Source organism: Ziziphus jujuba, chromosome 3 (assembly GCF_031755915.1).
Source record: "Ziziphus jujuba cultivar Dongzao chromosome 3, ASM3175591v1".
NCBI classification, from domain to species: Eukaryota; Viridiplantae; Streptophyta; class Magnoliopsida; order Rosales; family Rhamnaceae; genus Ziziphus; species Ziziphus jujuba.
Window position 1 is genome coordinate 33,437,607 of NC_083381.1, and position 16,504 is coordinate 33,454,110.

At 28.3% G+C, this 16,504-nt stretch overlaps 2 protein-coding genes across 4 annotated transcripts in view; both read right to left on the reverse strand.

Moving 5' to 3' along the window:
• Positions 1–12,297, reverse strand: LOC107433516 (uncharacterized). 3 transcript variants are annotated; one of them, XM_048476657.2, is made up of 7 exons: positions 12,182–12,297; positions 7,233–7,266; positions 1,695–1,824; positions 1,268–1,437; positions 858–1,143; positions 522–691; positions 1–372 (listed from the first exon to the last, which is right to left on the reverse strand). In XM_048476657.2, exons 2-7 carry the CDS (start codon positions 7,243–7,245, stop codon positions 149–151), a joined length of 993 nt encoding a protein of 330 aa, XP_048332614.2. In that variant the 5' UTR covers positions 7,246–7,266; positions 12,182–12,297; the 3' UTR covers positions 1–148. The 3 variants fall into 3 exon arrangements, with proteins under 3 accessions (XP_048332614.2, XP_060671219.1, XP_048332615.2); XM_060815236.1 differs by lacking the exons at positions 7,233–7,266; positions 12,182–12,297 and adding an exon at positions 3,247–3,570; XM_048476658.2 differs by lacking the exons at positions 7,233–7,266; positions 12,182–12,297 and adding an exon at positions 3,262–3,569.
• LOC132803194 (uncharacterized) overlaps positions 9,058–16,504 on the reverse strand; it is a 19,427-nt gene continuing 11,980 nt past the window's right edge. The window contains exons 2-6 of the mRNA XM_060815471.1: positions 10,718–10,845; positions 10,391–10,560; positions 9,982–10,264; positions 9,692–9,870; positions 9,058–9,532 (exon numbers count right to left, since the gene is read on the reverse strand). Of these exons, the coding sequence (XP_060671454.1) occupies positions 9,438–9,532; positions 9,692–9,870; positions 9,982–10,264; positions 10,391–10,560; positions 10,718–10,845 (855 nt within the window). The 3' untranslated portion in view covers positions 9,058–9,437. The remainder of the gene's footprint in view (positions 9,533–9,691; positions 9,871–9,981; positions 10,265–10,390; positions 10,561–10,717; positions 10,846–16,504) is intronic.

Below are 16,504 nucleotides of genomic sequence, written 5' to 3' on the forward strand. Positions count from 1 at the left end.
TATGTTATATTAATACTATTATTACTATTAAAATGATTATTGTTATTAATGCGAATGTGGTGGTTGTTTGGTGTCTTTCTTCCTGTATAATACACATTGGAATATTTGTAAAACAATATTTAAAATGCAATTGAATTATAATACAATACTAAGTGGATGGTGTCGACGGACGTGAACTAATGAAGGGATTCTTTTTGAGTGGAAACAGTGATTTTCTAACAGAAGAAACATCAGCCACAGAAATAACAAGGAAGACAACTTCGACAATCAGGGTGTCCTTCACAATGAACCCTTTAGAAGCATCACGAAGATCCCTCAATGACATAAAATTTCGAAAACCCCAGCCAATTTCGTATTTGAACCAGTTGGAAGCTGCAAGTGAAAAATAGCAGCAAAACTGAGTCGAACAATGGCATGAAAAATGTAGAATATTATTGAAAGCTCTTTTGGCCGAAAAAGTGAAAAATATCATAATATAGAAACATTTGTAAATTTCAAGGGGAAACAAAAATTGCCATTACCTTTTTTTTCAACATGTTGATCATCATCCAATTGGTTGAATACTCTTAAATTGTATTCTGCATATACTGCTTTCTTCATTGGATGACTTCCCCAATTTTCCAGTGCTAAATAAAATGAGAATGATTTGTCCTTCGCTTTACTGTCTCCATTTGCGGAAACATTTAACTTCCTGAAAACAATATTAATGAAAGTAACCAAAAAAAAAAAAAACAAAAACCAAAAAAAACATAGTGTCATTATCTATCTTATAAGGTTGCACCATAACCAATCAAATATAAAAGAGAGAGAGGTTCATTAAACATAAAGAAGAAGAAAATTCAGTAGAAAGTGTATACCAATTAATTCCTTCTACATTAAACACTTCAGACCAATAGTCAGGTTTATCTAAGTTGGAGAAGTTTTCGATTTTCCAAGTGAAAGTGCCGTTGTTTGGCTTCTTAACCAGGGATATAGATTCCCAATTTCCAGTGTAGTTGATAACAAAAACCTCCACTCCAAACACACATGAGTCATTAACAAGATATCCAAAAGCAGGGTCTTTAAACGTTTCAAGTGGAAGTAATTGTGCAATTCCCCATTCTTTCTTCATTGCGTGAAAACGCCTGACAGCTCCATTAGCATCTATGCAAATCAAAAATTAAAAGGACTATAATACATTAAAAATAACATATATGAGTGCATGCACGTGTCTATGTGTGTATATATGCAAGCACGTCTTTACTTATAGCAAATTGGAGGGATTTACCTTGCAAGGTTAAATATTTGTCCTCCATTTGGTCATAAACAAAAAATTTAAAGTTAACATTGACTTTCCAACCAGGAGCATAAGTGTCTGTTTCAGCAATTACCAAGTAGAGGGAGATATAACCACTCCCATTATTCTTCTTGTCTCCATTAGGGTAAAAGGACAATCTCCTGTAAATTGTTTTTTGTTTTTTTTGTTAGAGTACCATTATTATTATAATGACTGGCTAAATTTGTAGATCTAAATAAGATGCTAAAAAAAGTAAGGAGCAGAACCTTAAATGGATTGTTATACAATATAAGAGACAAATCAAGAGGAAGAAACTTCCAAACAATGTTTATTTATTAGTTTAAAGTTAAACTTAGTTTAAAGTTAAACTAGTATAGACCATTAGCTCCAAGAAAGATGCACAGCACAGAGTCAATACCATTTATAGCCTCCAACTTCAAAGACATTGGTATCATATTTTTCCGTCTTTGATTCCGAAAGCAAAGTGTATGAGTCCACCTTCAGTGAATAATCAGCTGGCGGAAAATCTCTTTTGTATTTTAAAATCTCTGCAAAACATTAAAGATTAAAAAACAAATGCAGATAATAAAATAATAAACCAAGCCAATGACGAAATATAGGTTTTTCTACACCAGCATTGTACATTATTTCACCAATATTTTCAAACAAATCCTATGGGCTATGATGCCCCTATGCATGACAAACTACGGGTTCTTCAGTGGACTGTGCATGTGTTTTAACCTTTTAATAAGGTATCGAATTTCAAGTTCAAAATTTTAGTTAATGGAAACTACTTGACTAAACAAATATTTACTTTTAGCTTGCTAGTTGTTAATTCTTCCACTTTTGATCTAATAGCTTATCTCTTTTTGGATATCAATAACTTAATGTTTATTAGAATCTAAATATGTTTTGTTCTTTTTTTTAATATCATTTGTTCATAATTTTCTCAAATCCAAATGCTAACAAAACTAAAATGTTCATTTTCTTTAATATTTTTCCTATTATTCTCCTAAAACCATACTCTGAATTAAACTGGTAATTGATCCTGAATAATGTAAAACAGAGAGACGTAATCAATATGTTGATGACATTGCTCTATAGTGCAACGAATTTGGATCACTAATACTTCTCCGTAATATCCACCATATTATAAAAACAAAATTTGCAATAATTTTCTGCAAGCAAATCGATGAGCATTTTATCTTGATCCAAAATATATATATATATATACACAATGATACTTGGGTGAGGATATCAACTTTTAAATTGATAACAAATTGACTGAATTATTTGAAATCCGTTGGATTAAAATATTTGATGTAACATGCAATTTAATAATTCTAAATAATTAAGTTTATTGATGTTTGACTTTTTAAGTTAAAGATATTATTATTTGAACGGAACTGCTATATATATATATATATATATTTGTCCTTAGTCTGGGTTTAAACTTAATGATAAATTTTGTAATTTTGTTTACAATAATCACACACACACGTACAAAACATTAAAATATGGTAAGAAAAACATATAAATAACTGTAAAAATAGATAATAATAATAATAATAATAAAAAAGCCAATAAACGTGAACCAAAAGTTTGAATAACCAGAAATTAAAAGAGAAAAAAAAAAAAAAAAAAACAAAAACAAACAAACAACAAGGTCAGACTGTCGGAGGGACTCAGCATCAAGTTTGTCTGTCCTATAAAATTCTAAAACTAAAAAAAGCCTCTTTTTTAAAATAATAAATCTTAAAGAAGAGCTAGGCATACCCATATTAAATAACAAAGTTATCAGAACGGTTAAAAAAAAAAATAGAACTTTATAATGAAGAAGTAATAATAGTTGGTCTATTTTCCATATATCTACATACATATTGCATAGGACAATTTCGATGGAAAAAAGAAAATAAAAATCAGAAACTAAAAAGTAAAATTTATTCATCAATTTTTTTTAATACACAAACCTTGTAATAAAATACCTGTCTGCATTGTTGGTCGCCCGAGAGAGCTCCGCGACACAGTATATATATATATATATAGATATAGAGAGAGAGAGAGAGAGAGAGAGAGAGAGAGAGAGAGAGAGAGAGAAAGAAGAGAGAGAGAGAGTAGCTGAATGCTTTTACAAAAGATGAATAACTCAAAGGTGAAGCCAACAATTTATAGTTGATTAGAAGGTCCTATTATCCATCTAATATGGGCTGGGCCCAACTATATTACTAAAAGTAACGGAAAATTTCTACATGCACACCTTTCTTGGACAATTTTACTAAAAGCCCCTTTTTCACAAAACAAAAAAAAAAAAAAAAGAAAAAAAGTTCGCTAAAAAGTCACGGAAAATTTCTAGATGCACATACTTGCAAGATAAGTTTACTGAAAACCCACTTTCAAAAAAAAAAAAAAAAAAGGTTTACTAAAAACTCTTTTTACAAAAAAAAGATAAAAAGGAAAAAAAAGTTTACTAAAAACCCATTAACTTTCCTTTTTCTTCATACATGCACATATTTCTTGGATAAGTTTACTAAAAACCCTTTTTTCAAAAAAAAAAAAAAAATTTACTGAAAAGTAACGGAAAATTTCTAGATGCATATACTTCTTAGATAAGTTTACTGTAAACCCACTTTTTAAAAAAAAAAAAAAAGTTTACTAAAAACTCTTTTTTCAAAAAAAAAAAAAAAAAGGTTTACTGAAAACCATTAACTTTCTTTTTTCTTCATACATGCACATATTTCTTGGATAAGTTTACTAAAAACCCTTCTTTCAAAAAAAAAAAAAAGGTTTACTAATAGCTCTTTTAAAAAAGGAAAGAAAGTTTACTAAAAACCCATTTAACTTTTCCTTTTCTTCATACATGCACATATTTCTTGGAAAAGTTTACTAAAGACCCTTTTATCAAAAAAAAAAAAAAAAACATTTACTAAAACGTAACGGAATTCTAGATGCACATACTTCTTAGATAAGTTTACTAAAAACACACTTTAAAAAAAAAAAAAATTTACTAAAAACTCTTCATTCAAAAAAAAAGAAAAAAAGTTTACTAAAACCCCATTAACTTTTTTTTAAGATTTGTGGTATAATCGGAAAACATTAAGCACTAGCAAAATACACAGGACAGTCCTTTGATTGAAGTAGCAAAGGGCTGTTACTAACATGTAGTAATAATAAAACCTATTCTTTCTTTTGGTGCCCTTCATTTTATTTTTTATTAAATAAAAAGTATAAAAATATAGAATCAAGATAGATCACTATCTACCTCATACCCTTATTTCTTTCTTTCCCACCTTTCCCATTTGATCTACATCTCCGATTGGCTCTATGAAACAATCGAAGACGTCCTATTACACATTCTTGATTAGAGATTCAAGTAAAAATATTAGAGATTAAAGTAAGAATTTCTTTTTGTATTTTATTTATAATTTTTATTTATAATATAAATTTATAAATAGAAATTATAAGTTCAATATAAGTAAAATATGGAAAAATATTTATATATTTTTTATATATTCAAATAAATACATAAACAAATACATAATATATTCAAATAAATATATATATAATAAATACATATATAAATAAGTCAAAGCCAATTATCCATTCAATCTAATTAATATTGAATGAATCCCGGAATACTCAAAGACGTTCATGAGTATGTATACAAAGTATCTTCCACCCTTTCCGCAACTAATAATTTCATTAGATTCCTTTCCCCTTCAAGTTTACCTACTATAGTACCAGCGTGAATATGATCTCCACCAGACAGACGTAACGCTTTAGCTAGTACACGAAAGTGCATACCATGATTTTTCTGTCTATCAATAACTGCATGCATTGCACGGTGGATGTGAAGAAGTAGACCATTATCTCGGCAATAATGAGCCAAGCTAGTAATTGTAGTGAATCCCCCTGTTAAGTAATCGTGCAACTCCCTTATGAGGTGGAAGACAAGACAGACGGATTCCACTTCATAGGTTTTTCCCCCCCTTCATTTTACACAATCGATTTTCTTCTTCTTCCTGTTTCAAACCACCAATCAAGAAAACACTTTTAATTTATATCTTCGATTAAAAAAAAATTGGTAAACAAAAATAAAAAATAAAAATACTGAATTAATTTGAGCAACTTGAGCATCATCGGGGTCACTCTGGCATGACTGCATATGAAGACCTGAATAACGAAGACCAAAGAGCTTGGAGTGGAAAAATGATATGGGAAGTAAAGACGATGTCGTATTGGTGGAGGTTCCGGTGTGCACCAACTTGAATGGGCTGCTGGTGGCGATCCCAGCAATGGGTGCTGAGTTAATGGCTGGTCTGTTATTCTGGAAAAATAAAGTCCTAGAAAGAAGAAGATCGATTGTGTAGCAAACTAAAAAAAAAAAAAATACGTGAGAAGTATGTGCAACTAGAAATTTTGATTGAATAGAGTAATACCCACTGTGGTGTATATATACAATTGAATAAATGCTAATTCAATAACGGCCTTAATTATTTTAGTCTTGTGTTTATTAGTCCTTCACTACGACACCAACGCCTATAGTTTTTTTTTTTTCATTTATAAATCATTTAAATAAAATCAAAAAATTAAAATAACATTTTGCAAAACAGGCTTTTTTTTAAAAAAAAATTTAATCTTTAATTGAAATATATAGTTTTGTAAAACGGAAAAGGAAAATCGAATTTTGTATTTTTAACATTTTTAAATATAAAAAACGATATTGGAATTTATTTATTTATTTAAAGATTTATATTTTAATTCACAAATTCGTGTATAATATGCATTTAATACATGTATAAATGTATTTTCGAAAAACAAATTATTTTCCATATTGATTTAAAATGTACAGTTTTTAAAGCAAAAAATTTAAAGCACATTAAAAATATAAATAATTTTTTTTTTATGTTAGGAAACAACATTTTTTTATATTTTATATTTTACTCTTTTATTCTTAATTTTTATTTAGGATCCTATCAGTAAATTTTTAAAAAGATGAATATAATTAAATATAAACCAATCAAATATATATGTATATATATACATTTTAATATATTTATTTTATAACATTAGTATTGTTAATAACAAATTGATATATTTTATATCACATCATTTGAAGATGAATAAGCTAAATGATTTTGGTGTGAGAAATATAAATTATAAACCTACAACGTCTTTCCTATTAAGAGTTTGTGAAATATATATAACGAACACTTAAGAAAAAAGAAAAAAAAATGAAATTAACAAGTTAATAATCTGGCAACGATAATGTCAAGCAACAATGAAAGAACTTCTAAATCTTTCATTTGTAAGTAGCTGAATAAAAGAATTTCCAATGTATTATAAAATTTCGTTGCAACTATAATCTAGGACTTACTACGTTCAATTAATTAACTAAAAAAATAATAATGATAATTAAAATAAGAAAGAAATAGTTTATTATCTAGCTAACAAGATTGCACTCTATTTAATGGTAATAATAACATAGAAAGGAATAAGAGAAAGAAGAACTCTCTAGAAAGTTCATACTAATTCACTCCTTTAACATTAAACAGAACTACAAAAGTAAAATTTATCTCCTCCAGGTCAGTGGCGGAGCCACCTTATAGGTGGGGGGAGCATGGCGCCTCTAAGCTTTTAAGGTACATAATGTAATTTGGGGGCATGGTCCCTAAGCTTTTTAATTTTTTTAAGTTACATATTGTAATTTTCAAATAAAAAATCTTTTGAAATAGATAATTAGCCCCTCTAATCAAATGTTTATCTTTTCTATTTTTTTATTATCTTTTGCAAGTATTTCTAAATCATAAACTAAATTTTATACAAAAGAAAATCTAAATTTATTTAATTAATAGATGTTAATAAAATTATGTATTAAGAATTTAGTTACAACTATTCGTTTTATAACAAATAACAATTCTTTTATTTGTAATGTTGGATAGTTTTTTGTTTTAAATACCTGATGACTTCATTGTTGATCGCCAAAGAGAGACCTGTGACCAACAGTGGATAAAGATAAAATCATAGAAACTAAATGTTTTCACAAACAACAAAATAACTTAGAGGGGAAGCAACAATTTATCAACCTCGCGGTTCTAAATTAAGTGCTGGGCCCTACTCTGTCACTAACAATCTATTCGTGTACTAAAAATCGTGTATGTTTGTTTTTTTTTTTTTTAATCATGTAAATAAATTAGTCCAAAAAAGAAAAACTTTGCAAGTCCGTTTAATAACATTTTGTAAAACATAACTTTTGTAGAACAGTTTTGTGAAATCAAAACTAGAACATTCATGTAGAATGAAAATGGAAAATTCAATTTTGTATATTTTTAAAATTTAAGAATGAATTTAACAAAATATTTCAAAACAATTTTATGAGACATGCAATACAACTAACCAAGTAAGCCAATTGATGCAATTTAATTTAACTTGTTTGGATAAGTTATTTCATAGTAATTGGATTGGTTTAGATTAAAAAATGTAAATCCAATAGCCGATTAAGTTCTTATCAATTACAAAAAATAACAAGCAATAAAATCGATCTAAAACAAACTAATTAAAAATATAAATAACTAAAAAGCATATATTTTAAAATAGTTAATAAATTATTGTTGCTGTATTTGTTAAATATTTATATTGATTTGCATTATTGAGTTAATAAATAGTTGTAATTGATATATTATTTAAATTATTTTTGTTTTATTTATCTCATTTTAAAAAACAATTATTTTTATTTTTCAATATCTTGAAAGATTTTAATAAAATTTTTTGGTGATTTTACATAAGTAATAAGGGCCAAAATTCGAAGTTTCAATTATGTATATATATAAAATTTTAAAATCTAAAGTTTGCAAACCTATGTCTTAACCCAATCGTAAACAGACTATTAAATCCAATCTGAATTAACTATTATCAAATTGAATTTAATATGAAAATTAGTCTGGATTAGATTTAAAATTACCATTGTCAAAATAGGTTGGTTTCAAGCCGAAAATCACCTTTATTCCCATCCAAAAACTTACTATTATAAGAAACGACTCAGGTATAATTTCGATATAGTTTAGGGACAGTACATATAAATGTAATAATACCAAAAAAAAAAAAAAACTATGTTAAAGAGAATATTACAAAACTAAAAAAAAAAAAAATTAAAAATTAAAAATATTTGTGTGGGCTAATAATTATTTGAAAAAAAGAGATTACAGATTTCATATAAAAATCATGAGGAAACGAAAAAACGCAGGTACTAAAATCTTTTGAACTTCTATTAAAAAATGAAAATTTGAAAAAAAAAAAAATATATATATATATATATATATATATATATATATATAAATTATATTTTACTCACTTAATTTATTTATTGATACAAAATTATTTTCTTATTATGTCTGGAAAAAAGTTACTAACGTTTTTAATTTTTGTATTGTGAATTTTCAATTCAAGTTGTCTTTAAGTTTTTCAAAACAATCTTTAATACTTTATTCTATTTTTAAATATTGTTTTGTATGAAAAATATAATTTTTTTAGATTTTTATTAGTTGCAAGGATTTTTAAATTTGAAATCTTACTTTGGGAAAAAAATATTGCTTTTCATTTTTTTATTATTATCATCCATATACCCAAATTATACCGGAATTGCACTTTGGATATTCTATGTAGCCGATTTTTTGACGTAAAAATTTGGGGCAAAGGGGTGCCATTCAAAATGGAATTTAGGGACAAAAATGCTACTAAAAAAAAAAAAAAATGCTTGGTACCTAAGTACAAACACTGCAAAAGTGTTAGAACATTTAACACACATAACATGTCAATAGATTAATAACATGAAATCGGAACATATTACAAAGATATATATTAAATTCGAAAATATATAGAAGTCTTTACTAGTTGGTCAAAATAGAGTTTCCGAAGCAATGTGTACAACCATGAGCAAAAGTTGAACAGCAAGAGGGTGTGGTTTTTAAGTCTTTTGGGAAACGCTTTACTGATGGAAAGAAATTTTTTAATTCCATGAAAAGTTGGGATAGTCTTTCTTTGATAAATTAAGAGGGCTTCCAAGATGAATTTCTAATAATCTATTTAATTTTGTCTTTGTTTTTACTTGAAAAAACATCAGCCACAGAAATAACAAGGAAGACAACTTGGACACAGAGAGTATCGTTCACAATGATCCTTTAGACTCATCACGGAGATTCTTCAAAGGCATAAACCATGCAAAACCCCAATTGAGAATATCGTCCTTAAACCAGTGGCTAACTGTAAGAGAAAAATAGTAACAAAACTGAGTGAGACCAACGCATTACCGCAAAATTGCAGAATGTTATATTATTCAGAGCTCCTTTTGCCATAAAATTGACAATTAGAAAAATACTAACAATTTTTAAATTTTTGGGGCGAAAGAAAAGTTGCCATTACCTTTTCGTTCAACATGTTGATCATCATCGACTTGGTGCAACACTTTTAGATTGTATTCTGCATAAACTGCTTTCTTCATTTGACGACTTCCCCAATCTACCAGTTCTAAGTAAAATGAGAATGACTTGTTCTTGACACCATGATGAGAACTGTCTCCGTTTGGGTGAATCAATAACTTCCTGAAAACATTGAAAATATATATATATATATATTGAAAATCATTATAACCGATCAAAAAGAAGATAGCTAGAGAGACAAAGTAGGAAGAAGAGTCAGAAGAAAGTGCATACCAATTTAATCCTTCGACATTAAACACTTCAGAGCAAAAAGGTTTATTTAAGCTACAGAAGTTTTCGATTTTCCAAGTGTAAGTGCCTTTCTTTGGCTGCTTAGTCATGGATATAGATTCCCAATTTCCACTACAGTTTACAACACCAACGTCCACACCAAATACACATGAGTCATTAACGAGATATCCTAAAGAAGGATTTTTAAACGTTTCAAGTGGAAGTAACTGTGCAATTCCCCATTCTTTCTTCATTGCATGAAAACGCCTAACAACTCCATTAGCAACTACGCAAATCAAAATATAAAAGGTAGAGTCATATATATATAAAAATTACATATGTGTGTGTGTGTGTGTGAGAGAGTGAGCGCGTGCAAGCACGACTTCTCTTATAGCAAATTAGAGAAATTTACCTTGGATGGTTAAATAGTTGTCCTCCATTTGGTCATAAACAAGAAATTTAAAGTTAGCGGTGACCTCCCAATTAAGCGCATAAGTGTTTGTCTCAACAATTTCCAAATAGAGGGAGATGTAACCATTCCCATTATTTTTCAAGTCTCCATTTGGGTAAAAAGATAATCTCCTGCAAAAATATTTGTAATAATAATAATAATAAAATAATGCAATAATTAATTGCTAAAAATTAAGAAGTAGAAACAATTCAAGAAACGAATCAAGTTAATTCAACTTCCAAAGTGAACTATTATAAACTAATAGTAGTAGAGAAATATAAAAAGTACCATTTATGGCCTCCAGCTTCAAAGACCTTGGTATCATATTTTTCTGTCTCTGACTCCGAAAGCAAAGTGTATGAGTTTACCTTCAGTGAATAATCAACAGGTGGAAAATCTCTTTTGTAATTTAAAATCTATGTTAATGATCCAAAAACAAATGCAGATAATAAAATTATAAACTGAGGCAGTGAGTAAATATAAGTTTCTTAAATACATATATATGATCTTTCACCAATACTTTTTTCAAACAAATTATATGGGGGGTGGTTATGGAGGACAAACAATAGGTTCTTCACTGGATTATGCGTATGTTCTATGTTCAACATTTTAACTCTGGGAAGCTAGTTTGCCAAACAAATATTTGTTTTTAGCTTGGTAGTTGTTAATTCTTTTTTATCAATAACTTAAATGTCATTATTTTAGAATCCAAATACATTTTATTCTTGTTTCTAATATCATTTTATTCATAATTTTTTCATAACTAAATATTAGCAAAACTAAAGTGCTTTATTTTTTTCTTCTTTTTTGTTTTCATTATTTTTCTTCCTAAAAAACATAGCATAAAGTTCTCTAGGAGACATGGAATTAATCTGGTAATTGACTCAAAATAATGTAAAGGCATAGAGACATGCTTTGTCAACGTGTTGCTGGCGTTGTCTCTCTTTAGTGTAATGAAATTCGAATAGCTAATACTTCCCTATGATATTTACCATGTCAAAAAACAGATTTGCAACAACTTTGTATAAGCAAATCCATGAGCATTTATCTTGATATACTGGAGCACGATATATTTGTACACTTTTTGCTTCCTTTATTCTTAGATTCTCAGACTCACACAGAGAAAAATCAAAGATAAATTCTTCTAATCCTATTTTAAACAGTAGATTTACATATGTTTATTATGAAATGCCTTGGTGTTTGGATGGTCAGTCATGGATCGAACCATGGCTTTAAAAAAATCTTAGCACAGCCAAAAATTGAAAAAAAAATATATATATATATATATATATACATATATATATATATGTATATATAGTGGAGCTTAATGGTAAAGTTTGATTACAAAAATCACGCTCTCACACAACATTACAAAATGATGAGAAAAATAAATCAATTACTACTGTAAAAGAAGATGAAATAACCCACTAACATGAGAGAAAAGTTTGAATAATCAAAAAGGAGAAAAAAATATATATATGTTTAGAGGGATTCAACATCAAGTTTGTCTAATACTAAAAACAGCGTCTTTTTAAAGAGCTAGGACGAGCCATGTTATATATGCTATCAGAACAAGAAAAAAGAAAAAAAAAAAAGTAATAATAGTTAGTCTATTTTCCATATAATATATATATATATATATATTGAACAGGACAGTCTCGATATAAAAAAATAAAAAATAAAAAAAAATTTCAGAAACTAAAATAGAAACCGCGCTCAAAACCCTTGCTTAGAGTATGGGAAAGAAAATACCTTTCTTCATTATAGGTTGCCAAAGAGAGATCAGCGACAGAATGGAGAGGGAGAGAGAGAGAGAGAGAGAGAGAGAGAGAAAGAGAGAAAGAGTAGCTGAATGCTTTCACAAAAGATGAATAACTCAAAGGGGAAGCTAACAATTTATAGTTGATTAGGCGGTTCTATTATCCATATGCTGGGCCCAACCAGGAAAATTTCTGCATGCACATATTTCTTGGACAAGTTTACTAAAAACTCTTTTTTCAAAAAAAAATAAATAAAAAGTCACGGAAAATTTCTAGATGCACATACTTCTTAGATAAGTTTACTGAAAACCCACTTTCAAAAAAAAAAAAAAAAAAAGAAAAGAAAAGAAAAGGTACACTAAAAACTCTTTTTTCAAAAAATAAAAAAAAAGTTTACTAAAAACCAAATTAACTTTCCTTTTTCTTCATACATGCACATATTTCTTGCATAAGTTTACTAAAAGCCCTTTTTTTTAAAAAAAAAAAAAAGTTTACTAAAAACTCTTTTTTCAAGAAAAAGAAAAAAAGAAAAAAAAAGTTAACTAAAAACCCATTAATTTTTCTTTTTCTTCATACATGCACATATTTTTCGCAAAAGTTTACTAAAAACCTTTTTTTAAAAAAAATAATAGAAAATTACTAAAAAGTAACGGAATTCGATGCACATACTTCTTAGATAAGTTTACTAAAAACACACTTTAAAAAAAAAAAAGTTTACTAAAAACTCTTTTTTCAAAAAATTGAAAAAAAGTTTACTAAAACCCCATTAACTTTTTTCCCCTTTATTTTACACAATCGATTTTCTTCTTCTTCCTGTTTCAAACCACCAATCAAGAAAACACTTTCAATTTCTATCTGCAATTAAAAAAAAATGGTAAAAAAAAAAATACTGAATTAATTTGAACAACTTGAACATCATCGGAATCGCTCTTTTATGACTGCATATGAAGACCTGAATAACGAAGACCAAAGAGCTTGGAATGGAAAAAAGATATGGGAAGTAAAGAGATGTAGAGTAATGCCTTCTGTCGTGTCTATATACAATAGAATCAATGCAAATTCAATAAGGGCCTTAATTAGTCTTGTGTTTATTAATCCTTCACTACGAAACCAACACCTATAGTTTTTTTTATTTTTCATTTATAAATCATGTAAATAAGATCAAAAAAATTAAACTAACATTTTGCAAAACAGCGTTTTTTATTTTTCATTTTTTATAGAATATATATTTTTGTAAAATGAAAACTTTAATAGTTTTGTAAGATGGAAAAATGAAAATCGAATTTTGTATTTTTAACATTTAAATATTTCAAAACAATGTTATGAGCGTAAAATAGTAAAAATCATATATAATGTATAAAAAAGATTAAATATATTTTTATTAAATAAAATATTTCAACGTTGAAAATGTTGAACATGATTTTATGTATTTTTAAATATCTATATTTCCAAACTCTTAGAAATGCATGCCAAACTAATATTTTCAAACATTACAAATGATATTGCAATTCACTTATCTATTTAAAAGTTTTTATTTTAATTAGTAAATTTGTGAATAATATGCCTATAATACGTGTACATACTTATTTTTGAAAAAAAAAATTTAGTTTCTATATTGATTTCAAATATACAGTTTTTTAAGCAAAAAATTTAAAGCGTGTTAAAAAATATAAATAATTTTAGTTTTTTTATTATATTACAACAACATAAAAAAAAAATGTGTATCAAAAAGATTTTTTTCATTTTACTTTTTTTTTCTTATTTTTTATTTATGGGCTTATTTATTTATAGGTAAATTTTTGAAAAAGATGAATATAAGTATTCACATATATACACATTTTGATATATTTATTTTATTACATAAGTATTGTTCATAACATATTGACATATTGTTTATCATATTATTTGGTAAATGAATATGGAAAACGATTTTGGTGTGAGTAGTATAAGTTCCAAACCTACAAAGTATTTCCTATTATAGAGTTTGTGAAATATATATATATATATATATATATATGTAACAAACACAAAAAAAAAAAAAAGAAGAAATAGTTAATTTGTCAGTTAGAAGGAATACGTTAGTTCTGGATTGATGCTATTTGGCCAAACAAATATATATATATGTGTATATATTTTTTAGCTTGGTGACTGATAATTCTTCCACATTCGATCTAATAGCACCAATATTAACTTTATACTGACCATATATATTATATAAAATAGTTAATTTGTCAGCTAGAAGGAAAATAATAATAATAATAATAGTAAAAAAAGAAAAAGAAAAAAAAGAGAGCTATGTGACCAACAGTGGATAAAGGTAAAATCATAGAAACTGAATGTTTTCACAACCAACGAAATAACATGGAGGGGAAGAAAAAATTTATCAGCCCCTCGGTTCTAAATTAATGAGCATCTACGATGGGCTGGGCCCGATTTTGTCGCTAACAGTCTAATCGTCTACTACAAATTATGTTTTTTTTTTTTTTTTTTTTTTTTTTTTTGGTGTTAACCATGTAAATAAAGTAGTTTAAAAAAAAAATTAAAAGTCCGTTCAACAACATTTTGTAAAACATAACTTTTGTAGAACAGTATTGTAATATAAAACTAGAACATTCATGTAGAATGAAAATGGAAAACCAATTTTATATATTTTTAAAATTTAAGAATGAATTTAACAATATATATCAAAACAATTTTATGAGAACACAAAAATAGTAAAAATAGTATATGATATATTATAAAAATTATATACATTTTTATTAAATTATACTTCGTTATTAAAAAGTGATAAACATTGTATCCATACTTGTTTATCTTTGCAAGCTCTTCCGAATATATGGACATGGCAAATACATATACATATATATATATATATATATATATATATATATATATATTTATATGTATATTTAATACATAACGAATAATGTAACTCTATATTTGTAACATCCCATCCCAAAATACATCGAAATTTTTTCAAGTTGATCGGGTCAACTTGACTTTTTGATTCGGATAGAATTCTAGGTTGACCGAGGCACCGTTGCGAAGTATGCATTGACCTAAGTTCGTAAACTAGTAGCATGTTGAAAATAGAGCTACGGTTTGAAAGTCATGAGCAAAAAAATTAGAGGTCTGAATTGTCCAAGGGTGCCTTAGTTGACGTTTTATTCTTATAAAATTTAGGTTTGACTCCTATATGGTTGTAAAATATTCGTCGATATGAGTTCATAGACTAGTGGTACGCTTGATTTGGACATATGGTGTGAAAGTTACGAGCTTGTGAAGTTTTTTGAGACAATATTTACTATTCATCGATCTGTATTAGTGTTGTACAGTGTCGCCACGTGTCAAAATCTGGCCAACCAGTGAGTGCACAGTGGCACACATAGGAGGCATTTTGATTGGGTGAGAAGGGGGAAGAGAGGAAAGAGAAGAAGAAAGAGGAGAGAGAAAGAGGAGGGAGGAGAGAGAAACGGGACCATCGTCGTTCATCGTTTTCCGGCCATCACTAAGCTACACACGCAGGACCACCGTGATGGCCACTTGAAAACCATCCTAGCACCCAAATTTCACGGCCAGATCGCCGACGACAAACCTAGATTGAGGCATTTTCTTACAACTATGCCGTTTCCTTCTCCGGTTGATTTCTCTCAAACCAGCCACCTTTTTTTGACATCGCCTATTCTCTATCCTTCGATACTGGACGCACCACCGACAGCGAGTTTCTCCTGTGGGCACGGCAGCTTGCCGTGAAATCTCATTCTGGAGAGTTCCCAGTGATCTCACCTACCCTTTCTGTCAGGACCCGTCCAGAATTCCTTCCCCGGAACCCTAGACAGCCCTGATCCCAGGGAAACCCTACCGAACCTTCCAACGGAAAATCCGGCAGAGCCTCCCCTAAGGGATTTACTTACCACAAAATTCCCTGCACTGAAAACACACTTCTAAAATTATCCCCTTATTCCTCCCACAGTACTACAAATCGATTCCACAAATTGCAGCACTTAAAAAAATAAATACAGTAATCCAGTGCAAAATAAATACAACAAGAGTGAAAGAAATATTACAACTGCAATAAAAGAATAACAGGGTACTGCCGAACTAAAACAGCAAGGAAGATCAAGTCCGCTCCGAGTGAACACCGACAACCTGGTACCTAGAGGAACGGAATTTAAGAGTGTGAGATGCTAATCATCTCAGTGAGCGACCCTACTACTATACCATATAATATCACAGTAATAAGTATAAATAATAATTATTTGGAAATAATATTTTCTCTCAAAACCCTTACAATTCTCTCAGTTGGAAAGGTTCC